This window comes from Doryrhamphus excisus, linkage group LG14, assembly GCF_037039965.1.
Source record: "Doryrhamphus excisus strain RoL-2023G ecotype Guam linkage group LG14, RoL_Dexc_Guam_v1.1, whole genome shotgun sequence".
Classification (NCBI taxonomy): Eukaryota; Metazoa; Chordata; class Actinopteri; order Syngnathiformes; family Syngnathidae; genus Doryrhamphus; species Doryrhamphus excisus.
The window spans coordinates 10,206,652-10,222,789 of NC_136370.1; the positions used below are offsets into that span (position 1 = coordinate 10,206,652).

A 16,138-nucleotide genomic window follows, 5' to 3' on the forward strand; every position below is an offset into this window, starting at 1 on the left:
TGACCAGAAAAGTGCATTAGAAGCAAGTTGAAAAAACTGAAAAAAACGAAACACCCCCCCCTTACGTTTTTGTCAAAAATCACAAAATTCAAACTCTGGTGTTTTATGCCATTTTTGGGTGCTTCTGGCCCCCCTGTTGAGTGTGTGTGAGGTTTCCACTGTGTTTTTGACCAGAAAGTGCATTAGAAGCAAGTTGAAAAAACTGAAAAAAATGAAACACCCCCCCCTTACGTTTTTGTCAAAAATCACAAAATTCAAACTCTGGTGTTTTATGCCATTTTTGGGTGCTTCTGGGCCTCCTGTTGAGTGTGTGTGAGGTTTCCACTGTGTTTTTGACCAGAAAAGTGCATTAGAAGCAAGTTGAAAAAACTGAAAAAAAACGAAACACCCCCCCCCCCCTTACGTTTTTGTCAAAAATCACAAAATTCAAACTCTGGTGTTTTATGCCATTTTTGGGTGCTTCTGGCCCCCCTGTTGAGTGTGTGTGAGGTTTCCACTTTGTTTTTGACCAGAAAGTGCATTAGAAGCAAGTTGAAAAAACTGAAAAAAACGAAACACCCCCCCCTTACGTTTTTGTCAAAAATCACAAAATTCAAACTCTGGTGTTTTATGCCATTTTTGGGCTCTTCTGGGCCCCCTGTTGAGTGTGTGTGAGGTTTCCACTGTGTTTTTGACCAGAAAAGTGCATTAGAAGCAAGTTGAAAAAACTGAAAAAAACGAAACACCCCCCCCTTACGTTTTTGTCAAAAATCACAAAATTCAAACTCTGGTGTTTTATGCCATTTTTGGGTGCTTCTGCCCCCACTGTTGAGTGTGTGTGAGGTTTCCACTGTGTTTTTGACCAGAAAAGTGCATTAGAAGCAAGTTGAAAAAACTGAAAAAAACGAAACACCCCCCCCTTACGTTTTTGTCAAAAATCACAAAATTCAAACTCTGGTGTTTTATGCCATTTTTGGGTGCTTCTGCCCCCCCGTTGAGTATGTGTGAGGTTTCCACTGTGTTTTTGACCAGAAAAGTGCATTAGAAGCAAGTTGAAAAAACTGAAAAAAAACGAAACACCCCCCCCCCCCTTACGTTTTTGTCAAAAATCACAAAATTCAAACTCTGGTGTTTTATGCCATTTTTGGGTGCTTCTGGCCCCCCTGTTGAGTGTGTGTGAGGTTTCCACTTTGTTTTTGACCAGAAAGTGCATTAGAAGCAAGTTGAAAAAACTGAAAAAAACGAAACACCCCCCCCTTACGTTTTTGTCAAAAATCACAAAATTCAAACTCTGGTGTTTTATGCCATTTTTGGGCTCTTCTGGGCCCCCTGTTGAGTGTGTGTGAGGTTTCCACTGTGTTTTTGACCAGAAAAGTGCATTAGAAGCAAGTTGAAAAAACTGAAAAAAACGAAACACCCCCCCCTTACGTTTTTGTCAAAAATCACAAAATTCAAACTCTGGTGTTTTATGCCATTTTTGGGTGCTTCTGCCCCCACTGTTGAGTGTGTGTGAGGTTTCCACTGTGTTTTTGACCAGAAAAGTGCATTAGAAGCAAGTTGAAAAAACTGAAAAAAACGAAACACCCCCCCCTTACGTTTTTGTCAAAAATCACAAAATTCAAACTCTGGTGTTTTATGCCATTTTTGGGTGCTTCTGCCCCCCCGTTGAGTATGTGTGAGGTTTCCACTGTGTTTTTGACCAGAAAAGTGCATTAGAAGCAAGTTGAAAAAACTGAAAAAAACGAAACACCCCCCCCTTACGTTTTTGTCAAAAATCACAAAATTCAAACTCTGGTGTTTTATGCCATTTTTGGGTGCTTCTGCCCCCCCGTTGAGTATGTGTGAGGTTTCCACTGTGTTTTTGACCAGAAAAGTGCATTAGAAGCAAGTTGAAAAAACTGAAAAAAACGAAACACCCCCCCCTTACGTTTTTGTCAAAAATCACAAAATTCAAACTCTGGTGTTTTATGCCATTTTTGGGTGCTTCTGGCCCCCCTGTTGAGTGTGTGTGAGGTTTCCACTGTGTTTTTGACCAGAAAGTGCATTAGAAGCAAGTTGAAAAAACTGAAAAAAACGAAACACCCCCCCCCTTACGTTTTTGTCAAAAATCACAAAATTCAAACTCTGGTGTTTTATGCCATTTTTGGGTGCTTCTGGGCCTCCTGTTGAGTGTGTGTGAGGTTTCCACTGTGTTTTTGACCAGAAAAGTGCATTAGAAGCAAGTTGAAAAAACTGAAAAAAACGAAACACCCCCCCCCCCCCCTTACGTTTTTGTCAAAAATCACAAAATTCAAACTCTGGTGTTTTATGCCATTTTTGGGTGCTTCTGGCCCCCCTGTTGAGTGTGTGTGAGGTTTCCACTTTGTTTTTGACCAGAAAAGTGCATTAGAAGCAAGTTAAAAAAAACTGAAAAAAACAAAACACCCCCCCCCCTTACGTTTTTGTCAAAAAATCACAAAATTCAAACTCTGGTGTTTTATGCCATTTTTTTGTGCTTCTGGGGCCCCTGTTGAGTGTGTGTGAGGTTTCCACTGTGTTTTTGACCAGAAAAGTGCATTAGAAGCAAGTTGAAAAAACTGAAAAAAACGAAACACCCCCCCCCCTTACGTTTTTGTCAAAAATCACGAAATTCAAACTCTGGCTATTTATGACATTTTTGGGTGCTTCTGGGGCCCCTGTTGAGTGTGTGTGAGGTTTCCACTGTGTTTTTGACCAGAAAAGTGCATTAGAGGCAAGTTGAAAAAAAATGAAAAACATGAAACACCCCCCCCCCTTACGTTTTTGTCAAAAATCACAAGAACCCCTACTTCTGGCCCGAAAATCGCCGCAGCCATCAAAAATGGCCGACTTCCTGTTTGCTTTGCAATATGGGTTCTTGGGTTCTTTGGGTTCTTGAGACTTAGGGCTTTCACACTGTCACTGCTCGAGCCCTAACTATGCCTATACTGAAGGCTTGTACAACTCTTCTCTAAAACAGGGAGCCATCGTTATTTGCACTGCTTCAACAGTAGCATGCCGAGATTGGCTAATCAAAAGTACATTTTCCATCTTGGTTCTGACTGATCTTTTTTTCTTTTGTGACTCCATTTGACAACCTATTGCAGCAAGGAGCATCAAAATGTTTTGTCATTATTAAAGTTGTCTTGGTTGATGAAACTTTGGCGTACCTTTTTAAAGTAATTGAAAAAGTAATGAACGTATGCCTGTGACAGTTGCTCCAAAACTAAATCAAACAAATAGTAAAGTACATTTGGGGAATGCAAATTTCTTATGACCTACTGATGGAATGTAAATTAGCTGGACTGTTTGAAGGTCATGTGTCACTCCTCTGTGAAAATATTGGCTTTGTTCTGGTATGGCTGCCAAGAGCAAGTACGTTTTCTGCTTATCAAAGTAACCGGCCGATGTCCGTAAGAAATGAAATTTGGTCAAACAAGATCACATTGACCAACTAGAGGCTTTTTTATTTTGAGAAATGTGTTGGCTGTCGTTAGTTTTACTGTAGACATAAATCACTGCATTTATCCTTGTTTTCACCTTCAATTGAACATGCATGTTGATTATTTTATAGGTTGGAACCCTGCGATTTTGCGGCAGCACAGAGTTCTCTGAAGGGCTTTGGGCTGGAGTGGAGCTGGACAAACCAGAGGGGAAGAATGATGGTTCTGTAGCAGGCGTCCAGTATTTTACCTGTCAAATCAAATATGGTATGCCACCATCTCACACTTAAGCAATTCATATCCACTCACGCTTCCATTTCCATTAGAAATGAGAAATGTTTTGAGTCAAATTTTCATTAGGGTTGTCTGCCGTTATCACATTCATTCAACTAACCATGAATATCTATTGTATTGTATTGTATTTATTGTATATCTATTGTATTTTACAGTAATCCCTCGCTACTTTGAGCTGTGAATTACACAAATAATAATAAAAATAGTAATACATTTTATTTGTATAGCGCTTTTCAGAGTACTCAAAGACACTTTACAGTAGAGAAGAAAGAAATAAAAATAGAGTGAAATCAGGGTAAACGATGCATTAAAATACAATATCCAAACATTCATTCAGAGCTATAACAAGGCTAAAAGCGGAGCGGGTTGCAGCAGTCAGGTATAAAAAGTTTAAACAGGTGGGTTTTGAGTTGTTTTTCTAATAATACAAAGTATAATAATGTTAAATATACTAATTAATAAATCATGCTGTTTCATAAAAAATGCATTTTTCAGTACATTTTATGTATTTGTTGTCCAAATTAATCAATAATTTTCAAGCGTAAGAATGGCTAAATGAAATAAAATGCAAATATAGGGCATTCAGACAACACATTCAAAGGAGCACTTGAAGACACACAAGCAGACAATAAAAACACACAATAATCACTAACAAGAGCAACTGTTGCATCCGTAAACCATGGCAAGCTCCAACTCAACGCTCAACCACCGCTATCACTTCCTATCTGCCCCCCACTCAGCTCCCGTAGCACCAGAACACATTTACGGCAACACACATAAGCACGAGTCTGTTATGTTATATTAGGTTTCTGTTATGTCTACTATCTTGTGTAGTATATGTGTAAAGATGATAGACTATAGGATGTTATTTCATCTCTCTAGGGCTTTGTTTACAAGGTCATTTTTTTGATGAAAAAAAGGGATTCCTACTTCACGCATCACGGTCGAGTCGGGAACCGATTAACCTTGATAAACGAGGGACTACTGTACTACTGTATCAATCCATTTTTATATTTTTAAAAAAGTTCTATTTTTGTAGGAGTATTTGCTCCTCTCTCCAAGATAAGCAAACCTGCGGAAAGATGTAAAACAAGTACCAGCAAAGACTCCACACCTGTACGCCTCCATCGTCGCATCCCTTCCAAGATTAACACAGCGATGGGTATGTCTGCCTCCAAAATGCATCTTCTACATACTAAATCATGAGTTTTACAGTTGTTTAGTTTTACAGTTGTTGTCAGTTTTCATGATTGGTTTCTCAAACCATACAGTAAAACTGGTTTCCTTTAGGTAATCTTGATTTACACTACAGTTGTAAAGATGAAAAGCCTGTGGAGTTCCGAGGGTGAAAACCTTTGATCAGTAGACATGACACACTATGTAAGAAACCTCTCATGCACAAACATCTCAAGAGTAACTGCATTAGCGCAATAAACGATGGCCTTATATTTTATGTTAGTTAAAGAAATAACTCTTTTAGTGCTGCTGCTTGAGCGGTTTGAGAAATAAACTGAAGTACCTCTGCAGCAGCAGCAGCAACCTCCCCATTACTTTGGTGGTGTGATGTGCTCAACTTGACAGAGGTGTTGTTAATCAGCCTCCATTCCACTCTGTGTTTGTTATATCCTCTGTAATCCTCCCCCACAGTTATATAGCCCTGGTGACATGTACAGTAAAATGGATCATTACAAAAGCCACATTTGCATTGCTGTATCATAAGTAAATTAGCATTGTCTTATGCTATAACTTTGATGAATCATTTTGCTGTGAGAGGTTGTTAACGTGGTGTGTTCAAAGGAAGCGGTTCTTTAGTTGTCAACACACATAGACATATCAGATTGGGTTTTCCACAGGAATTGGTGCATTTTAGAGGTGTGACAGTGAAACCTCCGCAGTTGAACATGATATATCATACTAGTAGTGAGACACATACAGAGTAGATTTGGGTGATATGGACCTTAGCGTACTGTATATCATGATATTTTCAGGATGTATCATGATATGATGATATAACATTTACATTCAGTATAAAAAGCTACAAACCTTGAGCAGTATAATGTAATGCACTTGTCTCAAATTGTAAAGCACATGTATTTATTGGCAACAAACTGGATAACTTTTCTAATGGGATGTCAGCCTTTGCACACATTGCTAATAAATCTTCAACACACTGCAATGCCTGTGCTTGTGATTAAGGAAGATGTAGTCACCCATGCAATTCCAACTGCATATGGAAGATATTTTGCTTCACACTCTTGTTTCGCTGACATGGGGCAAACTGCACTCTTATTTGGTATCTGCAAGTATATGCAAGCTCATAAGTTGCTAACAATTACATTTATGATTAAAAATACATTAATAACATACAGTATTTTGACTCAAGTAGTGAATATATAACAACACAAGACACGCCATGTGTTAAATGGAAAGTGGACCCAAACCGAGGCACCATTTTTGGCCATTTTTTATGTAAACTGAGGTTCTACTGTACTTTATACATACACATACACACACATTTACACAGACAACAGACAAATGAATGAATAAATATAATAATCTATCTCTCAGAGTTGGCAGTGTGCTTCATGGACAGGCAAAAACTAAAACACTGGATAAACCAAACAAAATGAATATCCGGTTCTGACTCACCATCAGTGCAAGCCTGGGATTTGTTTTCCGGAAAGATGATGATAATAATGTGGTTTGATGTGCTTGAGTGACTGTTGTGGAAAAACATTTATATCATCCTAAGTAGGAAACAGAATGCCTGAAATAAAACTTTTTTTGTTTTTATTACCTTTGCAAAACAAAAGGGTCAGACAACAAACAGCATGCATGGCGATCTGTAGGTGTTTGGCCAAAAGTGGCCTCTTGGCGGGAACTCTTATACTCCACTGCATGCAAATGAATTACATTACAATAGAAAGGAGAAATTCTCTTCACTCCCCTGATGCCGCCCTCATGTATGGAGGTTACCCTACACACCCATTCTTAATAAGAAAATCTATAACCTTCTGACTTAGAGGTCAACCATTTGGTGGGACCTCCTGATATCCCTTGTTCTGTGAAGGGGAGCTTTGATCAGGGAGTGACTTCCTCTGACACTGTTCGTTACCCCTAGGTTACAGATAGCCTCCTGCTGGGCCCACTATCCTTGAAGGTTCTACAAAAGTAATTCACATAATGTGTAACTTATGTTATACATGTGAAATATAATTGTTTCTATCACAGTGTTAGTTGTAGTGTGTTTTTATTGTCCGGTTTATTGTAGAGTCTTGTTTTGGTCGATGCCAGCACCAAAAAGTGTCACTCAAATGAATTGTAGAATGTTCTGGATAGATAATTTTATATTTAATCCAAAATGACAGAACAATAAACACAAAAAAGGGTCTTGGTGCATAAGCATGCCTGGAATTGATGAAACTATAGTTGAAGTTGAAGTAGGTGTTAATAATTGCACAATTTGGTTGAATTTGCATTCTCCCCAGTCTGCATAACGGTTGAGTGGTTAGCGCGCAGACCACACAGCTAGGAGACCTGGGTTCAATCCCACCCTTGGCCATCTCTATGTGGAGTTTGCATGTTCTCCTTGTGCATGCCTGGGTTTTCTCCGGCTCTGGTTTCCTCCCACATTCCAAAAACATGCTAGGTTAATTGGCGACTCCAAATTGTCCATAGGTATGAATGTGAGTGTGAATGGTTGTTTGTGTTTTGTTATGTGCCCTGTGATTGGCTGGCGACCAGTCCAGGGTGTACCCCGCCTCTCGCACAAAGACAGCTGGGATAGGCTCCAGCACCCCTGCGACCCTCGTGAGGAAAAAGCAGTAGAAAATGAATGAATGCATTCTCCCTGTGACCCTCATTAGCGTGAGAAACCCCATTCGAAAGCTTGTTTTCAGTAGTAACAGTGTGCATGCCCAGTAAGTTGAGTAAAATAAATTGTCTACTATTATTAAATAAAATAACCCATATTATTTCCAACATCAATAAACACTTACATAAAATGTACTTAAGAAATGATAAACATTTAAAAAGCATGCAAATGCAACCAGTCCAGGGTGGGCCCCACATCTTGCAGCTGTGATAGGCTCCAGCATACCCCTGCAACCCCAATGAAGACAAGCTGCATATAAAATGAATGCATCAATGATTGTATGTGGTTGGTTTTTTTACAGCCCAAGTCATCCCCATACCTGAATACTGGGTCACACACAGCCTTGTTATAGGAAGCCCCTTGTTGTACAGCATAATTGTATATAGTGGATGGATGTGTCTTCATATTAATCATTGTCAGATTTTGAAAGGCGATGCAAGGATGAACACTGATGACAAGACCAGTGCTTCATCCAAGTCCTCTCTTCCTGACAGTACTGTTGGCCTGTAATTTACCGGTAGTCTAGTGACCTGAGAATATTGTTGAAACTTGTCTCTGTGGGTATTTGTGGTTCTGTGGCCCTCTGGGATTTATGGATTTATTGTACAGAGGTAATATTCAGAGGTTTTGGTGGCTGATTGATCTTGACGTGACTGGAATAGTGGACCTTAAAGTAGCCAATGGAATGCTGTGATTGATTGTCCAATTAAGTAGAGTTTAATAACCAGGGCATAGACAGGCTGAATAGTCTTGGCAGCAATTTATCACTACGTATGTGTGTGTGCGTGTGCGTGTATGTATTTATATATGCGTGGCGTGTAAGGAATGTGAGGTTGTGTGTGTCAGCACCTCCTTCCACCCCAGGAACCAGACTAATTTATTACCAAACTTTCTCAGAGCTTTTATTAGACATTTACAGTCTCTCAGTGCCACCTGTGTTTTTTTGTGACTTACCGGCTCAGCAATGCAGACAGCTTGGCTGTAGTGTCGATAAACTGGCTGGGTCATTTTGAAACCGCAGAAAAAAATACCCCAAAATGTCAGGTGGGACATTGTGAAAACTAAAGGTCAAGTGACAAGAAACATTTGATATTCTAAGCAGTAAGATGACGCATCTTTGACGATGGCAATTAGCAAATGTCAGCTTAATATTGTACTTTCCTTTGTCCGTCACATTACAATGAATTGAACAAATGTATAATTCACATTGAACCTTGCATGTTAAATTATTTCCCACAATTTACACGTACAGTAACAGTTTGGTTCTTTTGGTGGGGCCCAGCTTTGTTCAACCAGGTAATTAATTAAACTATTTTAAAACTTCACTTAAAGGGGACCTATTATGCTTTTCCCCCCTTTTTGAACTACAAATGTAGTTAAAATGTTGTATTCCCGTGTGAAACGATGCCAAAATTTCATATAATGAGATTTGCGCATTTGGAAGTGAGCCTTAAAAGAGGTTTGTGATGGCTTAAAATGCTTGATTTCAAAAGACGTTGTAAAACTGCCCATTTGTGATGTCACACAGGGGCGGACTTTCATGTATGGGCGTGTCTGTAAGCCAGATAAGCGCTCTGCCATCCCCCAAGCTCTGCTTCTTTGTTTACTTGCTAGCAAAGCCACATTTGTTTACAAGTGGTTGGAATTCCTGATTCCCTACCAGCAAAATAAATGGATTTTAATCTGTTAACGACATTTCAAAATGGACGGTTTTATGAACATGGGCCAGTATGTAGATGAACTCGCTGACGCCTTTCCAACCTTACTTGGTCATGTGGACTTAGCAAGCTGTGAGTAACAATTTATCGGTGTCCGAACTGTGTTTATTTTGTGTAAGTCATGGAGCAAAAGCGCTTTCATACAGGTAGCGGGGTAGCTAATAGCCGTTTCCCCACACAACACATACCCACATGCAGTTACAGATGCTGTACAAAAAACGCTAAAATGCAAAGCTACTTACCATTGAGAGACATCTTGAAGTAACCGCTCTTCTTGAGAAATTTCGGACTGTCCAGTCTCTACTTCCGGATTGGATTTTGGCTCAAACATGTATGTTAAAAGTCGACATTTTAAAAAGATAAATCGATGTTTATTACCAACTCCTATATCGTGTATCAACTCCTATAAAGTTAGCGGCACACATTGGAAGTGATTCTATGTACATGGCAGTGTGACCAATCACAGCGGATTGGGCGTACCTGGAGGCGGGCCATGGGTCGAATACATTACACAGACCGTTTTCAAAGAAATACAGCTGAATAGGTGCGGATTCTGGAAGAACTATAAAGCTTTGTGTGCTGGTTATTGTGTGTAGCTGCTCTATAGGAGTCTACAACTCGATACAAACCAAAAATAGGTCCTCTTTAACAAATGCAGTCCAGTAACTTATTTGTTTACGTATTGTGTAACTGACTTTGAAGTAAAGAAATGCAGTAGTCTATCTGGAGGTTATTGAGATGCCGATCGTGATGTTTTAGTTCCTATGGGCATCCACTGCATACATTAAATGTGAATGGCATTGTATTTTTATAATTAATGGTCCTTCACTCAAACCCCTAATTGGTCAATGTGTAGATTAGTGTTAGGAGCATCGTGTTTGCATTTGTAAGGCAGACAGAATCATCAGCTCAAACATATATTTAATTGTATTGCTGCTGGCTTCTAATTAAGGCCTAGTGTTGAAAATCAACTTATTTTAAGCAGTGAATTGGAACCCTTCATTTTGCTTAAAGAGCTTTACCACAGATTAAATAAGTTAGTGTCCAAGTTGTTTACTTGGTATTGATCTGAAAGTTTAAAGCTTAATCAAGTGATGCATCCAAATGGATCTGTAAGAAACATGAAGACATTACATAGCAGACACCATCTGTTTTTTATTGTTCAATCACCGGGTTTACAATACTTGCTTATATAGGCTTGGATGAATAATACTACTTTCAGTATTAAGAAATAAAGTGCATTTTTTCTGTGGAACTTTTACGCAGCAGAGTGGTGAATCCCACAACTGGCCTCACAATTTGTATATTTATTGAATGGTTTGTGAAGGCAAAGTCTGTCTGTTATTGGTGTTGTCCTTTCCATTTCCTGTCATTTATTCTGCTTTATAATTTGATCACAGGCACTGTCTCCCAATCACTGTCTTCCTCATCATCCTCGCTGGATTCCCGTCATGGACGACGTATGCGACCACATGCCAAGAAGCGTCTTTCTGCCAGGCAGCAATGGGAACATGTTTCTCAGAGTCCCCGTACCACACCGTCCCCAAGCCTCCGCGCTTCTCCTGGCGTGGCTGCAACAGGAAGTGGGCATTATCTTACTGTAGCAGTACAGAGAGACTCATATGATGTAGTTAGTATATGTTCACGGTACTCTGACCATTTCCTTCCCAGGTCTTCGTAGCCGAACCCCCTCTGCTAGTAGCTCTGTGTGCAGGGGCTCTAATGTGCACCTGGGGGACAGAGTGCTGGTCGTTGGCCAGAGGACCGGCATAGTCCATTACGGTGGGAAGACGAGCTTTGCTCCAGGTCAGATTTTACAATTGTTGTCTTCCCTGTTTATTATATGCACCATAAAATGTGTTCACTCATATCCCATTATTGCCTTCTCTTTGTTTTTCGTCAGTTCCTTTTGACTGCTAGCAATTTATTTTCTTTGAATGACAATAATGTTTTTTTGACTCCTCAAAGAACTCGTAGCATGATTCTGGCTGAATATTGGACTGATCTTTTTGGCAGCAAAAAGTTAATTTTAATTGGTTGGTTTCATGGCATAGACCATGATTTTAAGCATAATCCACAAATGTTGTCCATTCCAGAAGCTTTGTCCATTGCAAAACCAGTGTTTTGAATAATTGTTCTGTTGAGACACCCAATTGGGACCAAGTGTCAGCCATGTTGATTTAAAGGGGACCTATTATGTTTTTCTGACCTATAAAGGTAGTTACAATGTTGTATTCTCGTGTTAAACAATACCAACGTTTCAGATAATGAGGATGCACATTTTCAAGTGAGCCCTGAAAGAAGTTTGGGATGGATCAAAACGCTCGGTTTTAGCAGGTATTGTAAAACTGGAGGTCTGTGATGTCACAGATGGGCGGGCTTCCTTATATGGGCGTGCACTGTAGGCAAGATACACTCTCTGCCCTCCCATAAGCTCTGCTTCCCCTGCCTTTCCCCTTTAAAAAAGCCGAGATGATGTCATATAATCTTTATATTCTCTTAAAAAAACTTGTGACCTGGAATTTATTTAATGTAGAAAATAGCTAAAACAAAGAATTCAAAGGCCATCTGAAATATTAATTTTCCCATTAATAAAGGACATATGCCTTTTACTGTTTTTTTTCATAGCATTGGTGTTCTAGCCAAAGGGATGCAATGAACAATCACGGATAGGCGGTTTGAGTCTAAATTAATAACTTTTTTTTGTAATTTTCCACAGATATAGCTTCTGAGTGCAGTCTTTATATTGTTTCATTCAGTTATGGCAGTAGGTAACCTCAGATTGGAGACAGAGGTAGAAGTTAATATATTAGAAGATGATTGCAAAAATGTTTAATACAATAGCTCAGTCCAGGGATCAAGGAATAGGGGAATTATTGTTGTTTGTTCTAGTTATCAAACCAAGAAATATACACATGTTGAAGGATATTTAACCTGATATGACTGAGTTAGCTGGGGATTTAAAGTCCCATCAGCAAGTCAAGTTTCAGCCAATGAATGTTGATACAGTACAGTACTTTTTATTGATTATCACTGTATGTGAAAGTAAGAGACTAATCTGTTTCAATAAATATTTGACCCACACACATCAGACTTGCAATGATCTCAACGTGGGCCAAAAAATGTATCTCTTTCCTTAATTGTATTGAGGTTGACACATTTTAAATGAATAAAAAATGGCTGTATGCCAGTCACAATGGCAGCCCCCGGTAATGTAAATTAGATATATAAACAAGGGAAATCATATTGGTGTCAGAGTGCCAGCCATATTAGAGAACACATATACCCGCCAAGCCATGAGGGGTACCACACCAAAACTGGACTAATGGGGAGATTGGCCACTGAGAGAGAATCAGCTGGCCAGGCATAGAGATGTTGGCTTCAAGATCACCCACGGCTTCACTCACAAGCTGTAGTCACATCTACAGCTTGGTTGTCGGTGTTGTACGGTGCAGTGCTCAACTGGATGTTTGTTTATTCCAACAGTCCAGAGCCGAAGCCTACTACTGTGTTTTGTTGATGATCCACTTTACCTTCTGTCTCTCCGTGTAGGGTTCTGGTTTGGAATTGCACTTGACACACCCAGTGGGAAAAACGATGGCTCAGTGGGTGGAGTGAGATACTTTAGCTGCCCACCAAGACATGGAGTATTTGCTCCTCCATCTCGTGTTCAAAGGTGAGTTGTCATGCTTGGAAGTTACATTTGGAAGAAGAAACCGTAACCTGTGTCATACTTGACTATGTCCAACTATGCTGTGGAATACCCCGAGGTTGGCTTCATCAATACATCTGATGCCACTAATGAGCTCTTTTGACAGTGTCATTTGTGCTAACGTTGACATATTGGATTTTGCCTTGTGTGGCAAACAGTCGTCGTCTATGCTTGTAATTAACAAGAGTAAGACCTGTCAGTCGAGATGCCCAAGGCCCCCCTCTCACCATGACTTCTCAATTTAATGTGGCAGCCAATGAGCCAGCTGCTGCCAGCCCTGCCTTTTAAATATGGCTTATGGATACTGTGAACATCAATTATTTAAATCATAGATGGAAAAGGGAGTTATTGTCAGTATAAGCAAAATAAGGTACATGGTGACCCTGCCATGTTGTCATGTTGTATTTCTTCTGCAGCTTATGTATGCTATGCAGTAACATACGGTTGGTAGCTGCTGACATGCATGATCTGAAATCATAAAAATGAGCATACATTTTCTACATCAAGCTTTAGGTGAGTACCTAGAGTGAGTACTGAAGTGTTTTTTTTTTAATGTAGCTTAGAGTTAAAGCTATTTATTTATTTCAAGCAAAATGACTCCCAGTAGTCAAATTTATCAAATTTGATTGTTTCAGGGGTTCCACAGTAAATTAATTGCAGGTGTTGTGCCTCCTCGTTGTGATTAATCACACATTTGTAAAGATTTGGGGCCACCATTAGCGGGCTTGCCTAAGTATACATTGATCACTAATCACTAATCACTATTCACTAATCACTAATCAGCATTCATATATCATGTCTAATATAACCGTGGTTTGTATTTAAAGGTTTTGAGTCTGTGCGTCTTTAGTTCAAACTTGAGATCCAGTGGCAATCAAAGCCATAATTAATAATAATTACTAATTCACAGCATTTAACTGCTTGTGCCATGTGTGACTTTATTTGTGTGTTATTTTTATCATTTATTATCATAGATTAAAATAACTGAACTGTAACTTCTTACATCCTTAAGCTGTTACTGCTATAATAGTCATAAAGGACACACCAAACCCAATTTACCAATTAATATTAATTTGTTATCAACGAGTAGACACGAATGAGAAAAGAATAGTAACATTTAAAATGATTCCTAGATAGTGTATACAGTAATCCCTCACCACTCTGCTTTTTGAATTTTGCGTCTTAACTCTGTCATGTTAAAAATAAAATAAATAAATAAAAATATTTATAAATTAATCATAATGTTTTTTTTATTTGAATACGGCCTGTTATTAGTCAGGAATATGCATATTTCAGCAAACTTTATGTATATTCCGTTATACTGCTCGCAAGTCACACTGTTCAGGCTTAATCATATCATCTTTCTGTTAATTAATTGTTACTTAACTGAATATAATTATGAATTACCCATCATCTGAGCTCTTGTGTGTCTTGGACTTAAGAGAAGGAGTTTAATCATGATTAAAAGTATGCTCCTGATTTGTGTGAATGAATTACTGTCACGCCACATCTTTAGATTGGAGTGCGTCACACTCTTACTGATTATACCCCAGGATCTTGGCAGGATTGAGTGAGCCCTTCCCAGAATCCATTGCAAGGGTTTTATTAGTGCATACCATCGATGGCCACTGAATGAATGTGTATTTCTAGAATTTAATAAAACATTTTAGCAGTATAAACGTTTTAGTTTGTTTGCCTCAAGACAAAGCAGTGACTCCATATGCATCTGAAATTTAAATTTAGCAATATAATATGTATGGAGCGCCTGAAAAAAATTGTTAGATATATACTTGCAGTATTATTTCAAAGATAAATTCCTGGTTTTATTTTCCTCCACCACTACAACTCTCCACAGACCCTGACTGGGAAGTCTTTCTTCATTGCCTCCATCAGTCTCCTAGTATTGTTTCTTTCATTCTACTATTTATGCCGTCCATGAAGTGAAAGATTCTTGTGTTTGTTTTTTTTATTTCCATTTCATCCCTACTTTAACCGAAAACCTTTTCTTTTTCACATACGTACATGCTTCTGTCATAGGGAGAATCTCCATCTGGCACCATGTTTCTGCTGTTCTTTTAGACGAACAATTAGGGAAACAAAGAGGTTTTGTTTTGCAGCAGCGAGATAAGATAATCCTTTATTACTCCCGCAGTGTAGAAATTCACATCACAGCACTTTCTGTTGCGGTTCGGGGAAGGAGCAATCATCTGAAGTCTTTTATTCTATATTGTTACCGAATTTGCAACAGATATTGTCTTTGGTGTCTTGGTGGATTTGTGCATGTTTTATTACTTAGGCTACAACTGTTTAATGGTTTGTCCTCCCCAAGGATTCATGGATCTGTTGATTGCCTCTCAGAGCTGTCCTCGTTGCATCTCAATCGTCCTTTCAGCGGTGAGTATGCTGTCTGTGTTGCGGCCCTGGTCTGGAACGTGTCTCTGCATTCATCAAGTGCCAATTGAAGTTGAGGTTTTTGCAAAAATATGCATACTTGAATTCCTGTGATTGCTATGCAGGGGCGATCCGTCGCAGTTTAAGCACATCATCCACCATTGCTGCACCAAAGGAAACAAGCAAAAGAAACCCTGTTACCAGGTGTGTGTTTTTTTACACTATGTTCATATTTCTCCAGTTAACCTGCTCACTACAGCCACAAAGGAATGGATATCGATAGGAAGCAGAGATTCCTTTTGTCAAATGACTGTTGGGATGGTTATTTGAAGTGAAGTAGAGATTACATTTCAGGCCCTCAAATACAGTGGAAGCTTCAAGGTTGAATACAATCCATTTGTGGACACTTTTTAGCAAGTGGCTTTAGGGCTGGAATTTAGAATTTTGACTCTAATGAGCGGAGTTGGTCCATACCTTCCAACTGAGTGTGTGGCTCCAAAAAGAACTATTATGCACTTGTTTTGTATAGATGTCAAAATTCAGATAAACTAGCAATAATAGCATGGCTCTGTGAGCTGCAGGGCTAACATTTCAGTCACATGGTCACTAACTGGCTATCATGCCAACCTAGTCACTGAATACAAACGTTTATAAAACGTACAGACGTAAAACGTACTGATTTTAAGAGGTGTAGCGAAGCTTTCTGTTTTGCAAAGCCGTCCTCCATTTG

The 16,138-nt window shown here is 39.2% G+C and overlaps 1 protein-coding gene across 2 annotated transcripts in view; it reads left to right on the top strand.

Annotated features, from left to right (window-relative positions):
- LOC131140566 (CAP-Gly domain-containing linker protein 4) overlaps positions 1-16,138 on the top strand; it is a 59,677-nt gene that overhangs the window by 39,599 nt on the left and 3,940 nt on the right. For both annotated transcript variants that reach the window (XM_058091107.2, XM_058091108.2), the window contains 7 exons: positions 3,551-3,686; positions 4,753-4,875; positions 10,706-10,888; positions 10,977-11,111; positions 12,858-12,981; positions 15,347-15,411; positions 15,534-15,612. In XM_058091107.2, coding sequence (XP_057947090.2) covers positions 3,551-3,686; positions 4,753-4,875; positions 10,706-10,888; positions 10,977-11,111; positions 12,858-12,981; positions 15,347-15,411; positions 15,534-15,612 — 845 coding nt within the window. The remainder of the gene's footprint in view (positions 1-3,550; positions 3,687-4,752; positions 4,876-10,705; positions 10,889-10,976; positions 11,112-12,857; positions 12,982-15,346; positions 15,412-15,533; positions 15,613-16,138) is intronic.